The 23,064-nt window shown below is 38.9% G+C and overlaps 1 protein-coding gene across 1 annotated transcript in view; it reads right to left on the minus strand.

The window, feature by feature from the left end:
- Nucleotides 1–23,064, minus strand: part of LOC140147524 (uncharacterized) — a 74,764-nt gene that overhangs the window by 39,826 nt on the left and 11,874 nt on the right. Inside the window, exons 2-4 of the mRNA XM_072169306.1 lie at nt 18,331–18,510; nt 12,241–12,540; nt 2,986–3,093 (exon numbers count right to left, since the gene is read on the minus strand). Of these exons, the coding sequence (XP_072025407.1) occupies nt 2,986–3,093; nt 12,241–12,540; nt 18,331–18,510 (588 nt within the window). The remainder of the gene's footprint in view (nt 1–2,985; nt 3,094–12,240; nt 12,541–18,330; nt 18,511–23,064) is intronic.

Below are 23,064 nucleotides of genomic sequence, written 5' to 3' on the forward strand. Positions count from 1 at the left end.
AATAAAGTAGCCGTCTAGCCGATCGACCAATTGAAAGCTTTGTTTGACGTCAAGCTGGATGACGTCGACAGAAAACCGTTAGCGAATCAAAAAGGACCAGTTCGTGACCATTGGCAGACTGTTTGTGTGGAGGGAGCGGAACCAAACTGGCTGCTGTGGAGACTATGTTGACGATTGCTGAATAGCGACGACGCATGCTCCTGACATGCGTCTGATCTATCCTTGCTCAAAATGTTCAATCCCGTTCTGCTGATCGAAAGGTGTTAAGAATGTGGCACAAACATACCAAGTTGGTACCAGGCTTTATCATCTTTATATTGACCTCCTCTTTAGGACATCCCATAAGTCCTCCAAAGCATAGAGATCTAGCCTCAAATGAAGGGCAATCTAGCCTAGTCAGGATGCGATGCCGCTGCATACCAATTCTAAATAATAATGATAGTCACACAAAATACTGAAGGGAGCAAAAGAACTGAAACAAAAGAACTAAAGAAAACAGAAACAAAAAAGTGAAAAGAAGTGATATCTGGATTTTGCTCAAGATATTGCCCTGTGATTCTTCCATCCACCGGGTCCATCCATCCCCGGGCCCAGTTACAGCTTACGATAATAAGTATGCCTTTCTCGAGGCAGTAAAGTAAAATCGAGTTTTGTGATTTTCTCAAAAATTGCTCGTTTTTGCAGAAATCGGTTTTGCTACTTGCTTGCGTTATTTATTTTATTAAAAATGTATACTTTTATATACTATTTATTTTATTTATTAGACTCTACACACTGGTGATTGCACAATATTTGAGAACAGTAAAATATAAAATAGCAAAATACATTTGGAAAAAATAACAACAATATACATGTCTAAAATGGGTATAAAATACAAATTGATACCAGTGCAGAGAATGGGACGAACAGGTGCGTATCACTTCTAAGACCATCCCACCTCGAGACCAAAAATGAGCCTCCCTCCCCCTCCCCCTCTAAGTAGACCTGCGCATAGTGCAGTTACTTATCATCATTACGCTAAGAAATACAATAAAAATATCAATAATACTTCGAGAAAGGCATACGGACTATAGGACTGTAACTGCAGCAGCAGATCTAGATCTTGTCATCAATGCACCTAAGACATATGACTGCAAACAGTAATGCTCACCCAGCAAACACAAAACGTTTTCGACATCATTCGCAAAAAGTTATAAAAGGTTGTCAGAAAACGTTTAAATGTCGGGTTATATAAAGGGTATATTAAGAGTATAAAACGGTTTCATAACCTTAAAAAACATTTTTTGATAATCTACTGCTCAGCAAACAAAAATGTTTTACAGAAAACGTTTAAATGTCGTGTTATATAAATGGTATAAAAACGTTGTGATAACATTCCAAAAACATTTTTGAAAACTTGATACAAAACATTCTAAACAGAATGTTATTTTGGGGTTGATAAAATATTTTGCGAAAAATGTTTGCCCAAAATATTTGCAATAACGTTTTAAAAACGTTTTCATGACCTTTATATAACCCGACATTTAAATGTTATTAAAATGTTTTGAAAAAACATTTTAAGAACATTTCTGTGTTTGCTGGGTTCAAATATTTTAACATAATGTTATTTAAGTATTGACAAAATATTTGGCAAAAATGTTTGCAAAAATAGTTTACAATAACATTTTTTGAAAACATTTAAAAATATTGTTGTAGTGTGTTTTCATACAAAACGTTTTAAAACGTTATCATGACCTTTATATAACCCGACATTTTAATGTTATTAAAACGTTTTACCTAAACCAAAAGCCAAAATATAACTTATTTAAAACGTTTTTAAAACGTTTTTGTGTTTGCTGGGCAGCCAGCACTTGACATCTGTAGTATTACTCTGTCACATACTTCAAGTACTTGGGTTGGGTTCCAAGATGGGCTCTAGTGTTGGAGACCTATAGCGAAGAAAGCACTAGCCTGGGCAGCATTCTGGCAACGAGAACGCCTTTGGAAAAGCCCATCCCTGCCAATCGAAACACAAATTAAGCTGTTTGAGACCACCTGTGTTACTGTCTTTCTGAATGGGCGCGAGTCATCGGTAATTACCACGGGCATGGAAAATAAGATCAATGCCTTTGCTACAGAGTCATGTTAAACATAAAATGTGTGGATCGGATTCACACCACTCCACCCATCAACTCCAAATTTCTTGGCCATATACTCATACTGCAGTTACTGTCCGTTTTCCAGTGCTCTCACCATTGACGCGCGACCTTTACAAATAGTGTATGGTAGAAGTATAGGCATTTGCCTAGTTAACATCACTGTTCATCGTGGTATTTTTGTGGTATCTATGACTGTTAGGGTTAATATTCCACAATATGGGAAGCATATCGATATTTGTGAGCGCTCTTTTTTTTTTTTTTCATAGTTCATTGAATTTACAACCGTATGACAAAACAGGCGAAAATAGTAACTTTTTACAAAATATTTGCAATTTAAAAAGAATTGACCATTGCTCATTCTAGTGACGCTAGTATATGGACAATATAAGTGTGCCTTTTCATTTAATGACAAAAAATTTGAAAAATATTGTAAGGAACACTTGAGGTTTGGACTTTTAAAACCTACATTTTGGTACAAAATGTGCTTGGATAGGTAGTTTTCAACAGATTTTCCACATTCGCCTTGCTATAACATTGAATTGCGTTATCTGTTGACCTAGTGACGAAAACGGGGAAGTGTTAGCTTTCTGATTTCGACAAAACCAATCAAAGAGGCCCATTTTTCAGCTAGACGCTCCACAGTTCTTACATTGCTATGCTCTCAACCGTGTAGTGTAATCAAAGACTGTGGTCATTCGCTGCTTGTTGTTCTCTGCTTGGAAGCTCTTGGACGAAAATGTGTGCTCAGTGTGGAGAGTCTGTTATGTAATTAATTTGACACCAGATTCACGATACTCGGAGTCGAACTCGGAGTTCGAAAAAAAAAATATAGAACAAGGTTTATTACCTGACATTTCGCAAGTTCCGGCAACGCCATCAATTAAATTCCCGGGGGTAACTGGCGACGCCTGATCATCATTAATCACAAAGGCACTGGTACTAAGGGTGCTTGTATCTGAAAATTATAAAAACGACGTAGAAGTGACTTAGGTTCATTACCAAAAGACATTGTATTTCCATAACAATGGATATTGTGAAAATAAAGTGACATTTCCCAGCCCGTGATGACCAACAATCATGACTATACTATTGTTATTAATATTTCGATTATATATCGTTGCTAAGAACTTGCTTCCTTCTTTTTATCCTGTTGATCAATGCCGGTTCTGATAAGTCTTATCTATAATTACCTAGATTAACTATTTCTTTCTTTCTTCTTATATCAGGCAGGGCCGGATTAACCTTTTTTGGGGGGCCCTGGGCCAGGCCACAATTTGGAAGCCCAAACTCACCGTACTTAAGTGGCCAAGTTTTGGTTTAAGTATAAGATCGATAGTGCGGAGGGAGCATTACAATTTAGAGGGAGACGATCATAGATTTTAAGAAGACATCTGCGCGTGAAGCGCACAAAAATGTCAATTTCAGACTATTTTTGCCCAAAATGAAGGTAAATTTGCTATATAACGGGCCAGCGCGCGCAAAGCACGCAAAATTGTGCAATTTTACCCTATTTTGATCCAAGACATGGTGTTTTTCGGGCAAAAAAAGGAAGATACGCAAGGCAATTTGCGGACCCCAAATATTTGGTGACCCTGGGCCCGGGCCCATCTGGCCCAATGGTAAATCCGCCCTGATATCATGTGGTGTTAGCCACCTGATATATTAATGAAGCTCAAAATCTATCTTTTTTCTTCTTTAGCAATGTTTAGAAAACCGAAAAATGCTACTAGTGCCAGACGCTTGCCGATCGATTTAGACCAAACTTAGCCGCAAGAAGCACTGACTCAAGCTTAATATAAGTTGCACACAGATAGAGATCAAAGATCATTTAGGGGTTATTAGGGGTCATTTTGTGAAAATCTTGAAAATGCTAATGTTCCTTTAAACTGCAAGTTATGACCACCAAACGTGGTCAGAAGAACCGCTTGCCCAAGCTTTAAATACGTTGTACCACAAATTGGGGTCAAAGTTCAGGTAAGCCTTAATAGGGCCCATTTTGTGAAAATATTTGCGTGAAATGTAATGAAGCAGCTATCATTAGAGACAGCAATTTGACAGATACCTTGTATAGTCTGCTATTTTGATATCAAAAGATAATAATAGACATAACAAGAGATAAGCATAGACCATGTACACAATAGCTCTACGGTCTATGTTTTAAAGTTCGGGGGGGGGGTGCCGTTTAGTAGGCTATTCCAACTGAAATCCATACACCCGTTCTGCAAGACATGACTTGAATCTTCCACACAGGGAGTGTATATTTCAAATGGAGACAAGGTCGGCCTATTTGAAATTTACACTCCCTGTGTGGGAGATTAAGTCATGTCTTCCGGAGGGGGTATATGGATTTCAACTGGAATATACCATTTTGTCGTTACTTTACTAGTATTTAGATCACAGGAAATCATACCTTCCCATGATGCATTCAATACATTCACACTAACGCTATGTGGGAAATGATATATGTGACGTGTCATGTCAAAATCAGACACTTTTGGGCAGGTTATAAATTTTGAGGTTTTTACATATCTTAAATATAGAGATATTTTGCTCCATAACGCCATTTTCACCAATGAAATCGGACATTCCTAAGCGAAGATAATGAGTTCGTAAGTTATGGTAAATAAAATTGGAAATTCAGATATCGGCCTTTAAAAATATTATTGACAATGTTGAGAGTAGGAATTACCTTGAAAAATGTCTCAAAAAATACAAGATGCCAGTTATATTCCGGTTTTTTATTTTTTACATCACAAATTCGCAACAAACCCAAATTGTGAAAAAAAAATCACCCCGGGCAGATTTTTGGCTATTTCTCCATTTACGATCCTGCCCAAAAGTGTCTGCTTTTAACAAGACACGTCACATATAGTTTCTACTGATGGTGCAATATTATGATATATATGGGGGGATTTGAACTATGTCCGATTGGGCTGAAACTTAGTAGAAACAACCCTTGATATGGGGGTCAAATGTTAAAGTTGCTCCGATGGGGCTATAACTCGGGGAAACAATCTCTGACATTTGGGGAGTATGAAACCGCAAAGGTCATCCGAGGTCAAAGGTCAGACCAAATTTAAAGTTGTTCCAATTGGGCCGTAACTCGAGGAAAATGATCCCTGACACTTGAGTATGAAACCGCAAAGGTCATCCAAGGTCAAAGGTCAGGTTAAATTTAAAGTTACTCCGATCCGGCTGTAACTCAGGAAAAACAATCCCTGACACTTCAGGAGTACAAAACCGCAAAGGTCATCTGAGGTCAAAGGTCAGGTCAAATTTAAAGTTACTCCGATCGAGTTGTAACTTGCAGAAAATGGTCCCTATCACTTCAGGAGTATGAAACCGTAAAGGTCATCCGAGGTCAAAGGTCAGGTCAAATATCAAGTTGCTCTGATGGGGATGTAACTTGCAGAAAATGAATCCTGGCATTTGGGAAGTATGAAACCGTAAAGGTCATCTGAGGTCAAAGGTCCAGTCAAATGTTAAGTTGCTCCGATCGGGCTGTAACTTGTAGAAAATGATCCCTGACACTTGCGAAGTATGAAACCGTATAGGTCATCTGAGGTAAAAGGCCAGGTCAAATTTTAAGTTTCTCCGATCGGGCTGTAACTTGCAGAAAATGATCCCTGACACTTGGGCAGTATGAAACCGGAAAGGTCGTCCGAGGTCAAAGGTCGGGTCAAATGTACAGTTGCTCCGATTGAGCTGTAACTCGGTGAAAATGATTCCTGATACTTGGAGATTATGAAACCGCAAAGGTCATCTGATTTCAAAGGTCAGGTCAAATTTCAAGTTGCTTTGATCGAGCCGTAACTTGCAGAAAATGATCCCTGACACTTGGGTAGTATGAAACCGTAAAGGTCATCCGAGATCAAAAGTCAGGTCGTTTGTAATGTTGCTCCAACTCAACTGAGCTGTAACGGGGGGGTGGGGTGATTCCTGACACTTGGATATGAAACCGCAAGGGTCATCTAAGGTCAAATGTCAGGTCACATTAAAAACATTAAAAAGTTGCTCTGATTGGTCTATAACTCGGGAAAAACAATCCATGCACTAAGGGAGTATGAAACCGCAAAGATCATCCGTGGTCAAAGGTCAAGTCAAATTCAAAGCTGCTCAGATCAGATGTAACTTGGGGACAATGGCCCCTGACACTTGGGGAGTATGAAACAAGAAAGGTCATCTGAGGTCAGAGATCAATTCAAATTTAAAGTTGCTCCAATCAGGCTGTAACTTGCGGAAAATGATCCCTGTCACTAGGGGAGTATGAAACAGTTAAGGTCATCCAAGGTCACAGTTAAGGAAAGGTCAAATGAGGTCAACTGCTAAAATTGGCCTGATTGGGCTTAAATGTGAAGCAAATTATCCTTGATATAAGAGAACATGAGTGATAAACTTAAGTTTACCCAAGGTCAAAGGTCAAATGAGGTCAATCAGAAGCCATCGCCTGATATCCGTGGCTCGTGAGCCACGGTAGATCTAGTTCTTTCTTCTTTCTTTCTTTCTTTCTTTCTTTCTTTCTTTTTTTGGTAACAGGTCCACTGCTTCTTCATGCTGAGGCCTATTTTGACCAAATTTGGTCACAAGCATATCAGTGTCCAAGATATAACATGATATGTGACCAGTTCCGGGTCAACGGTCACGCAAGGATCACAGGGGTCTAAAACGTGATTTCCGCTTAAAATGCTACTCCTTCCACAAATTTTATTGCTCAGAGTTGGGACTTGCACACATGTATTAACCTTCGCTGGTATTGACCTTAACGGGTGCACAAAATTAATCTCCGATTTGGGGTCAAAGGTCATTAAGGGGTCATTTTCGGTTAAAATCTAAAAGTCTTCAAAATTCATATCTGCTACATAATAATAATAATAATAATAATAATAATAATAATAATAATAAAATATATTTTTGAGCGCCAAACAACAAAAGCAAGTTCAGCAAGCGCTTTAAAAAGCAGAAATACATGAAAGCAAGAGCACACAAATTATTTAAAAATACAAGCCAGCTGTACAATACCTGAAATTAAAAACAAGGCTGCAATATCGTAAATAAATTAAGTACAATAATTAAACTACAACTTAAACGACAATTTGAAAAGATTAGTCTTTAAGCCCCGGCTTTAAGCATGTTTTAAAGTTCTGCAGATAAGTGATGATGTGAATGTCTGCCGGCAGAGCATTCCAGATGGTAGGTGCAGCTACACTGACTGATCTGCTGTCATGTGTGACGGTTCTGTGAATGTCCGGGCGCTTAATAGTTGGGTGATCTAGAGCAATTCCGTGACCGTGGAGAGCGAAGGTTCGTTTCTCAGTGGATTTGTCTTCTATGAAGGTTAATAAAAAATTTAGCGGGGTGCCCTCGCGAAAGTGTGGGCGGAATCCGTGAGAGCCCGAAATCCAAAATGGCCGCCGTCGGCCATTTAAACAATTATTTTTTCAATGGTTTGGCCTACAATGCTGTTCAGTATATGTTTTCTAAGGTTTTTTGGGTCGAGGAATTCATATCTGATGTCGATTTTATGATATGACCAACTTTTGACCTTCAAATCCAAGATGGCCGCCGATTTACAGCTCAGAAAGGTTAAATTGTCATATGTGTCCTATAACATTCATAATAGGATCTAATTAAAGTTCTCATCATGCCAACTTGAGTGATTGTCTCTAAACAATACCAGTGATAATGATTTGACCTATTTTTGACCTTCAAATCCAAGATGGCCGCCGATTTTCAGCTCAGAAAGATCAAATTTTCACATTTGTCGTAGAGCCTTCATAATAGGCTCTAATTCAAGCTCTCAACATGCCGAGTTGAGTAATGGACACTAAAAACTACAAGTAATAATGATTTGACCTGTTTTTGACCTTCAAATCCAAGATGGCCGCCGATTTTCAGCTGAGAAAGGTAAAAATTTCAAATTCGTCGTATAGCCTTCATAATATACTCTAATTAGAGCTCTGAGTAGTCGTAGAGTCTTCATAATAGCCTCTAATGAATACCCCATTCTGGCACACACACACACCCGCACATACATATATATTCACATTATTTGAATGAGTTTAGTCTATATTGGTTTCCGGTCTGCGTGTGTTTTGCTCTGCACCCTATCAATAACGAATGAATGCAGCATCAAAGATATTTATTAACATTTAGAAAGAAACATATTCTATGAGACTTGTGCATAGATCACCTACAACACTGCTTGCTTGTTACCTACAGCAAAATCATCCCCTAACGATGTCTACTGAAATGTGGCAAGCCGTGTAGGGCCTAAGTCATCTGATACTATCGTCCAAGGTAAACATGGTAAATGGGAGAGTTTACAAACAAAAACGAAAAACCTTGTCAGAACTCGTCAAGGTAATATGGGTCTAGAAGTCATTACATGCATCACATGTTACATACAAGCTTGTAAACGCTCAGTGTTCAAGTAAACCACCAAGTTATGAAATTGATGATGAGACAGGGACCATTGGCACCCAAGCGCCCGCGTTCATCTGTGCGTGGAACTCTCCACGAAAAAACTAAATGTGTATGGTGCATGCAGGGTGTGGATCTGAAGCACCCGAATAGACCACGGGTAAGCTGTTCATAATCAACACACACTCAGCATGGCGCTCCTTTAAGAGCCACACAGTCCTCGTAAAAGATGGGGAGCTGAGGAATCGTTTCGCAGAGGTAAAGAATTTGTTCTTTCGACACGTGGATTCGATCATCTTCACTGAGTCACAGGATCCATTCACTGCAGCCCTCCTTTATAGCAGACTACAAACGCATGACTATGCTATGCATAGTGACTATGGCTATGCAGATCGTCCAATCTCAAGGACCTACTCAATGCTTATTAATGAGTATCAATAGACAAGAGAAGAACAAGAGTGAGTGGGTCTATGATATTGGGGGAAGAGGTGATGACACTGAGGCTGCCATTTCATCACTTGGTAACAGTAATGAGCAGCTGTCACAGCGGCTGTCTCAGAAGATCAAAGACAGATCTACTATCGCCTGGCCACTTAATTCATATCGATCATCTTGAAGAAGACGAAGAGCTAAAACAGCCTAAGAGAAAACTGCCGATCTCAACCATTCCATATTCAGTCGGGCCTCCATGATCACAGCACTGAATAGATCACCACCACTGTTATCAACCTGGGCATCAATGTCCCTTGTATGACGAGGAATAAAGATCTGGTGGAACTCTACACAAGAGCCGTGTCTGCATCAACTATGCTGACTTCAAGATCACTGAACTCTAATGATCTTTGAAGCATCAGCAACATGCCCGCAGGAGATTGCAGACAGCAAGCCAGCCATTGTTATCGTCTACACTGACGACGTCAAGATCGATACTATGACAGGCAATGTAACAGAGGGAATAAGAGGGCCTCGTGAACGGATCTCGTGCTCGGTGAAGGATCGAATCCATCCACATGTCTAAAGAACAAATTTCTTGGCTCTGCGAGACACATATTCTGAAGATGCATTACACCATCTAACTCTAATTGTGTGTGATTTGACGTGCTTCAAGCAACAGGCTTGTTGGTACATGATATCATTTGCAAAAGGATCCGACAGTGCTGACTCGAGAGGCTGTGTAAGACGATCCCTTAGCTCCCCATCTTCTATGAGGAATGTGTGGCGCTTAAAGGAGCGCCATACTGAGTAGTGTGTGTTGATTCTGAACAGCTTATACCCCGCGCTTTAGTTGGGTGCTTCGTGTCCACACCCTAAATGGGCCATACACATTTCGTTTTGTAGCGGAGTGCCCTGGAGCACGCTGTGTGTATTTATATCTTATACAACGAGGCATCACAAAATGGTTCTCAGAGCGGAGGATATTCAGTATATATAATTGTACGGAGTTAAAACATACAAAAACCAAATACTAGTCAGGACTTAACAACTTTGGTTATGTTTACAACACTACTTCATGGAAATGTGGGACTAGAAGTCATTGTATGCTTATCAGACATGTTATTCTTCAGACAAGCTTGAAAAGACCTGACAGTGCGCGCAAAATCAAAGAAAGTGATATTGCTCAGTGTCCAAGTCAACCACCAGGGGACAGAGGGACCATTGGCAACCAAGCACCTGCGTTCATCTGTGTGTGGCCTCTCCACGACAAAACGAAATGTGTATGGCGCATTCAGGTCATGGTGTGGACGCGAAGCAGGCATGGTAGTACATGATATCAATTTGCGAAAGCATCTGACATGCAGTGCTGACGTGGACTCAACAAGCTGTAATAGACGATCCTTCAGCTCCCCATCTTTTACGAGGACTGTGTGGCTCTTAAAAGAGTGCTATGCTGAGTGTGTGTTGATTATGAACAGCTTACTCCGTGGTCCACACCCTGCATGCGCCATACACATTTTTTTGTGGAGAGGTCCACGCACAGATGAACGCGGGCGCTTGGGTGCCAATGGCCCCTCTGTCTCATCATCACTTTCAGAACTTGGTGGTTTACTTGAACATTGAGCCTTTTCAAGCTTGTCTGAAGATGAGATTGAGATATAATGTAACATGTGATGCATGTAATGACTTCTAGACCCATATTACCTTGAAGAAATGTTTTAAAAATCACCATATTTGTCAAGTCCTAACCAGTTTTTCGTTTTTGTTTGTAAACTCTCCTATTTACCATGTTTACCTTGGACGATAGTATCAGGCGACTTATAGATACGGCTTGCCCCACATCTCAGTAGACATTGTTAGGGGATGATTTTGCTGTAGGTAACAAGCAAGCAGTGTTATAGGTGATCTATGCACTAGTCTCATAGGATAATGTTTCTTTCTAATATATATATAAATATCTTTGATGCTGTATTCATTCATTGTTGATAGGGTGCAGAGCAAAACACACGTAGACCTGAAACCAATATAGACTAAACTCATTCAAATGTGAATATATGTGTATATGTAGGTGTTCAGGGGTGTATGTGTGTGCCAGAATGGGTATTCATTAGAGGCTATTATGAAGGCTCTACGACTACTCAGAGCTCTAATTAGAGTATAATTATTATGAAGGCTATACGACGAATTTGAAATTGTTACCTTTCTCAGCTGAAAATCGGCGGCCATCTTGGATTTGAAGGTAAAAAACAGGTCAAATCATTATTACTTGTAGTTTTTAGTGTCCATCACTCAACTCGGCATGTTGAGAGCTTGAATTAGAGCCCATTATGAAGGCTCTACGACAAATGTGAAATTTTGACCTTTCTGAGCTGAAAATCGGCGGCCATCTTGGATTTGAAGGTCCAAAATAGGTCAAATCATTATTACTGGGAGTTTTTAGTGTCAATCACTCAACTTGGCATGATGAGAACTTTAATTAGAGCCTATTGTAAAGGCTATACGATAAATGTGACAATTTAACCTTTATGAGCTGTAAATCGGCGGCCATCTTGGATTTGACGATCAAAAGTTAGTCATATCATAAAATCGACATCAGATATGAATTCCTTGACCCCAAAAAACCCAGAAAACATATACTGAACAGCATTGTAGGCCAAACCATTGAAAAAATAATTTTTTAAATGGCCAACGGCGGCCATTTTGGATTTCGGGCTCTCACGGATTCCGCCCACACTTTTGCGAGGGGCACCCCCGCTAAATTTTTTTATTAACCTTCATAGAAGACAAATCCACTGAGAAACGAACCTTCGCTCTCCACGGTCACGGAATTGCTCTAGATCACCCAACTATAAGGAGATGAGCAGATGATGAGCGAAGTGTGCGAGAAGGATTTATGTCGAGAAATGAAATGAGTTCAGTGATGTAACCAGGAGACATTCCATGGCGACTCTTGAAAGTCATGAGAGCAATTTTATATTATGTAACATAGTATATTAATGCCACTTGCACAGAAATGATCCCTATGCCATCCTGAACATTTTAGAATTGGTCCAATCGAGCTCAAATTCACCAGGAATGATCCTTACGACATTTTAAACATGTTAAAAACATTTATGACACTAAATGTCAAAGTTTAGGGTCATTTTGTCAAAGGTCATTTAGGGTCATTTCTGCGTAACGGCTAAGTTCAGATCTATAGCTAGATCTAGTTAATTCCAGTATCAGAAACTGATGAATGTAAACTCACCGCAAACTATGAAATCTCCGTCTCCAACAAAACCAACGAGGAATACATTTATTGCGTTGCTATCAGGAGGAAGCGTAATAAAATCGTCCGTATCCATCGCGCTACTAACACCCACACTCACTGTGTCATCTGCATTTTTTTCAACCCGGATATAGAAGTCTTCATATGCACTGGGATTCAAGCTGATTACTTCGTTAGACACAGAAAGCATAACCACTGGAACTCCCGCATTATCAACTCTGGCGATGGAAGCTCCATTACCTGAACCACCAGGGTAACCGGTATTATCGGTTCCCAAAACTGTGTGTGGATAAAGACAACAAAACAGATGAGTTGAGAGTTGGCATTAACATACTGCTATCCACCTGACATGCATGACAAGGAATTAATAATAAATTAATTGATTTAACTGATTTGATTTCAAGCAAACATAAAAAAGCCAAAAATGTAGCCAACGGGGTCCCTAGCGGATTCCCTTATAGCGAACTTAAAGGATTGGCTGCATGGAATGGCAGATGGGTCAATTTTGACCACAACACATGTGTATGTATGATGTGCCATACAGAAACTAACAAAACAATACCTTAAAGTATTTATTTTGTCATAAACGCGATTTTCCACAAAGTTACAACTGTTTGTACCGGGGTATACCATGGGCGTGTCTGTTGTCAGGTCGATGACAGAATAAACATAACCTTGAATAATAAATATTGTGGCTTAACATTCCGTACATTACTTAAAGCAATAGTAGCCTTGGCCAAAGGCTTGAAGCTGCTTGTGCTTGAGGCCTAGAAGTCACAGAAAAGCACATAATATAGGCCTATTCAACAATTGCTTTATATGTCCACCCCCTGATTGTGTTGTCTTATTATCCCTGGTCAAATCCAGCCTGCATAAGTGTGCTGATTAACTCATGGTGGTTTCTTTAATGTTTACATCAAGGAGGTTATATATAGAAAGGAGAGAAAATAGATTACGTAACGCCTATTGTTCCTTTGTGCCTATATGAGTTTCCGAAACGCTATTCATCGAGAGGTACCTTTTGTTTGTAACTGACCTGACAGCGTATTAACGCTATAATAGGCAGGCTACTGTCAATAAGCGATGAAACGAAAGTCACGTGAAAGCGGGGTGTGCTTGAGTTTTCGCATGCACACAAAACATAGGTTCGCCTACAATACAAACCTATTGCATGGCCCAAATTGGTTTGGGCGCTCATTTGATTACACTCAGTGAACACGCTTTGCTCTACCATTTCGCTACGGACAGTTCAGCAGCATGGGCAAAGTGTGCGCTCTATGTGGCGGATATAAAAATCTGCACAAGTAAGTCATGAGTTGTCTATATTGTTTGCCAATAGGCTATATTGTTGATCCATTGATTATCCTTTTCTGGTGCATTGTGGGATAGAAAAGGGGTAAATCGATCACTAATTTGCCCCTTTCTATCCTACAATGCACCAGAAAAGGATAATCAATGGATCAACAATCCAATCAGAATTTTTTTTATATCGAACGAAAGCTAACACTTCCCCCTAAAAACACTTTTTTCGCTTGGTCAACAAATAACCCAATTCGATGTTTATAGCAAGGCGAATGTGGTAAATCTGTTGAAAACGACCTTTCCAAGCACGATTTTTGATCAAAATGTAGGTTTTGAAAGTCAAAACCTCAAGTGTTGCTTACAATAATTTTTTAAATTGTATGTCATTAAATGAAAGAGCACACTTATATTGTTCATATACTAGCGTCATTAGAACAAGCAATGGCCAATTTTCTTTAAATTGCAAATCTTGTGCAAAAAGTTACTATTTTCACCTGTTTTGTCATACGATTGTAACTATGAATTTGCTAAAGAGCGCTTACAAATTGATATGCAAGTTTGTAAGTGAATGTTTAGCATCTAAAATGCCAAGCTCGGGAGAAATATAGCTAAATCTAGTAATATCACGCCGAATTGCTATTTTATTCACAGTTCCGGCACTCCGTGTATCCGCGGGTACTCATGCTTGTCGGCGAACTTTGAAAATACCCCCCTTTACATCTAACTTCGCAAGTTTTTAGGATAAATAAATATTATAAAAATATAAATAAATTGACTAGGTTTATGGCATTAGACATTCATTTCTGACATTTTTTAAGATGGTGAACAAAATGGCCGCCAAAAGAGGTCAAATTTCTATATTGCCTTACGTATTGGATAGGATAAACGTTCATATAAAATGATCTGATCATTGCAAAACTATTTGTGGGATTCCTAGCTTGCTGGTGTACATCAAACTCAAAATGGCTGTCAAAAGTGGTTGCTTTTTTTTAGAAGTGGCAAAATTTCGAGAAGCTAGGAATTCCACAAATAATTGTGCAATTATCAGAAACATTATCCATGTTTTAATATCTGATCATTTTATCTGAACGTTTATCCAATACGTAATATAGAAATTTGACTTCTTTGGTGGCCATTTTGTCCGCCATCTTGAATTTGATGTACAGCAGCAAATTAAAAATGTCAGAAATGAATTTCTAATGGCCGTAAACCTATATCTAGTCACTTTATTTATGCTTTTATCATATTTTGTGGCTGATATGTGACTTTTTTTTTTTTAATTGACAATTTTTGGCGGCCATCTTGAATATCTCGAGAGCGTCGGGTTTTTTTTTTCACTGTTAACATCCGGAATGTTTTTAAGGACCCTAAAAGGCATCTATAAAAGTTGGTGTGGTTAAGTACTTGGGAGGGGGTGCACGGCCGGTAAATCGTACATGCCCATCTATATTGTTTAATTTATAAAGTGAAGTTTATGATGAATTAGTATTTAAGGGGTCTGGTCATTTTGCAAGAAAATGCAAGGAATCTGCCATGTTTACTATGAGTTTTTTGTTTGTTTTGTTTTTTAACTTTTTAGCTTTTCAAAGTAACACAGAGATGTCACAGGCTGACCAAAAAAATCCTGAACTTGCGAAGCGTAGCGCGCGCAGCGAGCGAAGCTCTCGCGCAACACGGCCGGGGGGTCCAGGGGCGAAGGCCCGGTAGGGGTCGAGGGGGCGAAGCCCCCCGAAGCCAGATGATTTCTGCACATTTAGCACCACAGTAAAGGCCATTTCAGAGGGTAAAAAGAACAGTTCAAAGCTCCTGGCTTGTTCTACACTTTTAATAAAAAGTGCTTCCTTCTTCCAGAAAACATGCTTTAAAGTTTTCAGTTTCCTATACTTTTATGTAAAGAGACACTCTTAAAAAATTTAAAAAAGTTTTTTGGCTTTATTACATGGACAATATGGTTGATGTTGATATATGTGAAGTAGAAAGATAAGACAATAGGGCCACTCCAAAAGCGAAAAAAAAAAAAAAAAAAAAAAAAAAAAAAAAAAAAAAAATTTTTTTTTTTTTTTTGAAAATCCGGAATTTTTTTTTTAAATCCCCAAAATCCGGAAATCCGGATAAATCCGGAAATGTGACATCTCTGGACTAACATAGTTCGCTAATGAAGGAGTTTCCCCTACTCTTTAAGGCACATACATCAATGGAGGCTATATCATAGTTTTGTCAGAAATTCTGTTTTGATTTCACCATTTTTCACTTCAGATTGAAATTTACCCATGGATGAATGATTCTGCAAGCCGCAAAGGAAATGTCGATTATTTCTGCTAGTTGCTTTCGAAATACAAGTACTGAGTTGGAAATTTCAGCACTCTGAAGTGAAAATGGATGAAATCAAAACGGACATTCTAACAAAACTATAATATCGAGGGCTGAGAGCCATAAAGTTTCAACTCACAATCACCTGCTACCACAGAATGAGCATTAATCATGACAAAATTCAATAGAAAATAAAAACATTTTGAAGAGCAAAGCAACTTTACGCTCATTTTGTAGGAGCTGGTCATAGTGAGTTACGGCTTTCTGGTTCTGTACCCTCGATATATAGACCAGTGCAATATAGAGGTGGCAAAAATCTTTCTTTTGCGAGCTATATTAATACTTTAAAACTTTAAAAGTTAACACCAAAAAATGTTCAGGGTTGTAAAAATCAAATCTGACACTAAAAGACACAATTTCATGCCTAATTTTAACACCAAGATGTTTTTAAAAAGGTTTAGCAAAACACTATGATATTATCTAACATCACTGAAAACAATAGAGGTTATCCACTTTACTCATGTGTGACTTCTAACAAAAGGCGCTGATTCCCGTAGTATTCCTTATTCAAAACAATTCAATACCTGACCTCGGAGTTACCTGCATGACTCTTGGCGGGCTATTTTGAAACAGTCATGGTTGGACATGTAGGTACTTCTTTTGAAAGTCCTAAACAAGGTATAGCAGTCGTTGATAGGATATGCAGCTTATAGAACACGGATAACCTCTATTATTATTGCTCTTTATTTGACCGAGAAAATTAATTTGAAATTATTTTAAAAGGTGTATCTCAGAAAAGTGTTGGTTTCAACATGTATCGATCGACTTCCAGCACGACTATGCATATTAACAATAGAGTGACTCTTTTTATATTTGGCTGTTTTTTCATGCACTGTTTCACCATGTTGATTTAGGGATTCAATCATGTTTCACGTTGTTCATCACCGTTTTCAACAACTCTTCCTATACCTTTGTACAGGAGCCAACCGTTGTTAATCCGTGATAAAGCCACAGTCCAGTAGCGTATACGCGAACGCAAGGTTACGCGTACGCGTTACGCATAAGCGCGTAAAATTCGTCATGCCTGGAACGTACGCGTAAACATGAACTCTCTTGACGGTAGCAGCTAAATATTACCGCTTTATTCTTTAGTTTTATTGCTGATATCCCGGGGCTGATAGGCTGTTTCTCAACAGAGAAATACCGCGATCTTCTTATAAGGTTGAGTGGCAATGGCTTTCCGAATGAAAGAATCATGTGAATTATAGTGAGAATTCCAATTGAATGAATGCAGCTTTCAATAGCGTGACAAATTTTTGCGTACACTGCGCGATGTACGCCAGCGTGTGCGACTGTGCATGAGTATAGTTGTTAAATAAACTTCAGTGACCCAACCATGCCAACGCACTCGTGATTGGATAGCATTGTATCCAAGGTCGTGCGTTCGCGTTGTAGTTTGAAATACGCAATATACGATTGCGGTTGGATCGAGTGCAGCTGTTAAAAGCTGCGTTCATTCAATTGGAATTTTTACTATAGACATCTTTAGCTTGTTTCGTTGTTGAAAGGGATTCAATCATGTTTCACCGTTGTTCATCACCGATTAACAACTCGCGTCCGGCAGCTAAAGCTGCCCTCGCGAAGTAAACCACTCAGACGACGCGGACGCATCGTTGTTAATCGGTGATGAACAACGGTGAAACAAGATTGAATCCCTTAAACAACGATGCGGCCGCGTCGTCTGCGTGGTTTACTTCGATTTAGCGAGCGAAGTAAACCACGCAGACGCACCGGATGCGAGTTGTTAAACGGTGATGAACAACGGTGAAACATGATTGAATGCCTTTCAACAACGAAAAGAAGCTAAAAGATCGTATAGTTCACATGATTATTTCATGAGGAATGTCAGTTAATCATTGCCACTCAGCCTAAAAACTTTTTCTTCGTTGATATCAGCAATAAAACCACAGAATAAAACTGCATGTTTAGCTGCTGCCTGAAAAATACTTTAATTCAACTTGTAAACCTTGCATACGCACACATGTTCCGGCCATGACGAATTTTACGCGCTCTCGCGTAACGCGTAGTCTCGTTCGCGTTCGCGTATACGCTACAGTAAAAGTATGGATTCATCACGGATTAACAACGGCTGGCGCCTGTACAAAGGTATAGGAGTTGTTGAAATACTTTTTTCAGATCTTTTGAACTTGTGTCAAGCGCCATTGAGCGTCGGAAGGCGGATAAATCGTCATTATTATTTATAGAGAGTGGTCAGCAGCGTCCTGAGTGTACAAGACATGCTAGTGTAACTGACAATCGGGCGTTATCCTGATCGGAACCGACTAAAATTGGATCTTTTTTTTCATCATTTTGCGGAGACATCTCGAACCAAAAGGCAAACACTTTAGTTTTTCGCCAAACTGCTCCCCACACTTTCAGAGTGAATTAACATCTTACCTATTTGATAAAATTGGCCATTTGGAGCTGCTGGTAGTAGTTGGACTATTGCTGGAGTACTGGCAGCTTTCACCTGTACTTGTACACGTGTTCCATCTGCAGCGGCTAGGGTCATCGCAGGCAGGGTAACATCTGGTCCTGGGCCACCACCAGTAGCGGTTTCTGATCCTGTTTCACAAACTATATAGGATACAAAACGAAAAGTTAAATTACTGCAGCAATCAATCAATTATCTGTTCAAAGCCTCTACCATGAAAGCCTCTGGACATGCTCAAAGTGTACGAAAAATAATTTATTATAAAGAACAATAGTTTCTATATTTTCTCATGCACTACAAAATTACAAGTCATGCATTATCCCCGGCATTATCTAGCTAGAAGACCAAATATTGCATTGGTAACCTAAAGCACGCCATGTTGAAAATGTATCAATTGAATTTGGTTTTAATTTTTTTTGTTCCTAGCGTCAAGGCTATTGTGACGGGATTCGAAATTAATTTTTTTATCTTGTGATCCGCACAATGCATTACTGGGAGGTCGAATAAAGTCGGAACGTGGAAGCTCCCGGGGAATAATAATAATAATCATAATGAGGCGCTTGTAGTTGTACAGGGTGTCTCAATAAAAATAGGCCCTGAGTATCGAGGGACATAACTTAAAATATTAGCAGTAAAATTAAAACTTTCTTGCAGATTCAAAATCCATGAAGTGTCTGCTATAGTTGGTGCATAAATTATTAAAATCCGTTCACTCGTCACTGAGATATTGGAAAACTATAAATAGACTAATTTTTGAACCTTTTCAATGGGACAATACACATTAACAATAATGTGCTGCATTGTAGTTTAGATTGAAGAAATTAATGTTAGGGGTTGACTATTGTTGGTCGAATCAGCCAAAAGATCGATTATCTAAATCAATAAATGACACTGACCTTGATGTTTTGGAAACCTCCATACTTTGAAAACTTGCTTGATTTATTGCTGTTAATGAGTTATGCACGTTTTACACAAGTGATGTTGTTTCATCCCTCTTTACAACATAACTCGAGAACCACATGACCTACAAAAGTATATCTGTAATATCAATATAATATTTGCCAAAGCTCACTACCATTCGCAATATGATGTGAACTACCAAATCGCAAAAGTTTGAAATTGTGTCAAACCTTAACTCCCAGTGCAGTGTTGCTAGGTAGGAGATAACTTGCCTGATCTGCAACTATGCCTCTTTGCTGTTATTGATGTTGTTTATCGATTTTTGCTTATTTCACCATCAATACTATCACCTGGACATTTCATTTTGAGGGAACAAATTTATTTCGAATCAATTTTCAGCTACTTCAATACAAAGTTCAGCCCTACTGTTGGTTGACAAATGTATGAACAGCGATATTTTCACTTATTTTTTGTGGGACCTGAGAGCAGACATATCGAATCGAAAAAACTTAAATAGCTTTAATATGAAAGATTAAAATGTTCAATTGATGGTCGGCTCTTCATTCCAGCTACATACACTAAGTACATATCATTAGATTTATGAAGTTTACTTTGAGGATGGTTACCCAGCAAACACAAAAACGTTTTAAAAACGTTTTAAATAAGTTATATTTTGGCTTTTGATTTAGGTAAAAACGTTTTAATAACATTAAAATGTCGGGTTATATAAAGGTCATGATAACGTTTTGTATGAAAACACACTACAACAATATTTTTAAATGTTTTCAAAAAATGTTATTGTAAACTATTCTTGCACACATTTTTGCCAAATATTTTGTCAATACTGAAATAACATTATGTTAAAATATTTGAACCCAGCAAACACAGAAATGTTCTTAAAATGTTTTTTCAAAACATTTTAATAACATTTAGATGTCGGGCTATATAAAGGTCATGAATACGTTTTTAAAACGTTATTGCAAATATTTTGGGCAAACATTTTTCGCAAAATATTTTATCAACCCCAAAATAACATTCTGTTTAGAATGCTTTGTATCAAGTTTTCAAGAATGTTTTTGGAATGTTATCAAAACGTTTTTATACCCTTTATATAACCCGACATTTAAACGTTTTCTATAAAACATTCTTGTTTGCTGAGCAGTATATTATCAAAAAATGTTTTTTAAGGTTGTGAAACCGTTTTATACTCTTAATCAGACTTGTAGTCGAGTCACTGAAAGTCGAGTCCGAGTCGAGTCGAGTCATCGAGCCCTCGAGTCTCGAGTCGAGTCGAGTCATGAAGCCTTCGAGTCCGAGTCGAGTCGAGTCATTTGAAGTTGTCAGTCGAGTCGAGTCGAGTCGAGTCAGGCCATTCTGTCGAGTCGAGTCGAGTCGAGTCTTGATATATTTTGTCGAGTCATCTCGAGTCACTTCACGCTTTATATGCTCATGATACCAGCTATCAACTTGATAGCCCAATTTGCATGAATTTGTACTTTTTGAAATTAAAATCCCAGTGAGAGTACATAATATTAATTTATGAATCTATGTGCTCCATCCAGTGCATTGTGGAAATCAGTAATCAGTCAGACTTGTAGTATTGCCATTAGGACCCGCCATGAGTATGGAGTGCGGGTGCGTGTCCCGTCACGGATTTCAGGTCATGGGTAAGGGTATGGGTACGGATCCCAGCCTTGAGTATTCAGTACGGGTCCATTCCAAAATAGGGTGCAAGTAATGGCACGGAGCCATGGAATGCGGGTACGAGTATGGACGGAAATTGGGACTCGAGTAATGGGTACTGGTCCAGTAGTGGTATGGAAATTGGGACTTCAAGTACTTGTATGGGTCCTATTATGGGTATGGGTATAAACAAATAAAATTAATCAAGTACAAAAAGAGATCAAATATTGGTGGTCATAGTGAATCTATAGCCTAAAGGTGGCATATTGCAAGTGAAAAAACTATGTCCGAGTCCAGTCCATTATGTCCAAATCTATGTAAAATGATTATCTAAAAATGTAAAAATAGATCTCAAATTTGTTGACTTTACTTATTTGGCCATTTTCCAAATGAATTGGGGCTGTCAAATCTGTAACCTGTTATTATTCCTACATATCCACCAAATTATTTAGATTTATCTGTCACTTAGCAGAATCATATTTTTGTTATCATTTAAAATAAAATAATTGATAAAAATTTCTACAATGTAGACTTCTTTCATGGAACTTTCCAATCCATTAAGCTCTTGAAAGAGAAACATGCACACTGGACCATACATCTCAGCTCCCACTCAGTAGGATAATAGTTTACATGTAATACTGCACACAGCGTATAGGTATGCCAGGCAAACCTATCTGCTAGTCAGCCAAATTTGCCTAAAACACAATACATATTTACATAGAAATTTAAAAGAACAGGTAGGTCAAGGAAACCTACATAAATACTAGTATGTTGTCTATACTTCACTTGACCCAAATATATGATTTTTTTTATGGCGATGAGACACTCGCACATGGAATCTTAGATTTTGACCCACATTTTGAAGCAGTTCCACATAGAAAAGCTGCTATCATCATGAGACTAAGATCTAGAAACACCACCGAAATCCCAGACAAACTAGTACCTAGACCAGTGACTTTGACTCGCGTAGTGAAGCCCCGACACTGCTTAGCAACGACTTGAACAAGGACGCATACCCGGACGCAAGCAAGCAGATAATGATAATACAGAACATGTTGCATTTGACGCGGCGCGGGAGATAACGGCGCAGTAACCACGCAACCGAGAGCGTCAGAATGTACGTGATTATCTCCGTGCCTAGTAACCCTGTCAATCCGTCAATATCACCTTGGATACGGGGCTTCACCTCCCGCTGTGGTAAGGGATGGGCAGTCATAGGTCTAGGTGATATGTCTATGACCGAAATGCTGTTTTGTTAGCTGAATCTTTTAGATGAAAGTCAATCTTTGACAAGATGTAACTTTGCTACAGAAAGGGCTATGACAAAACGGTTTTCAGTTTTGACTTTCTTTACTCAAGGGCTTTAATTTGATATATAAAATGATGCAGTTTGATGGCAAATTTGAATTCACCTGGCATACCTACAGCCTTGTCCCTAGGCGCAATTAAGTAACTGTGAGTTTACATGTAGTGTGCTACACACACACACAAAATACCCCCACATGCCTGCTGTCTGATACAGGTACTAGGTGGTCTGATACATGTAGTTTTTTACCTTCAGGAGTAACCTGATGGACATGGCTTTTGAAGAAAGTGTATACGGTTGGTTGGTTGATCGAGTCAACAGTGTTGGGTGGGGTTTGGTAGAGTGGTGTGTGGTACGTGTGATGCAGTGAGTGACCTTCTCATCACATTTCTACAATTTTATCATCAAAATGCCATAAAATTATGCGGAAACTTTAAAATTGACCTTTTTCAGCAAATTTGTATTGTAAATTTTTCAAATAAGAAATAAAATATAAAATTTTGCTCCATTTTTGCAAATAATGACCCATTTTTTCAAAATGTTGTACCAAATGACCCCTTCTTTCAAAATTGTATACCCAATTACCCCTTTTTCATTTTGTTATACCCAAACTAAGCAATGCCAACAGGTAGATACCTGTCAGATTAAAGTTGAATGAACCCCCCTCCCACCACCACCGGGCATGGACTCTCACCCCGAGTCCGGACTCGAGCTGGACTCGGGTCTTATTTTTGTTGGACTCGGACTTGGCACCCCTGGACTTGGACTCGAGTCCGGACTCGGACACAAAAGGACTCGGACTTAGCTC

The sequence above is a fragment of the Amphiura filiformis genome, chromosome 3 (assembly GCF_039555335.1).
Source record: "Amphiura filiformis chromosome 3, Afil_fr2py, whole genome shotgun sequence".
Classification (NCBI taxonomy): domain Eukaryota; kingdom Metazoa; phylum Echinodermata; class Ophiuroidea; order Amphilepidida; family Amphiuridae; genus Amphiura; species Amphiura filiformis.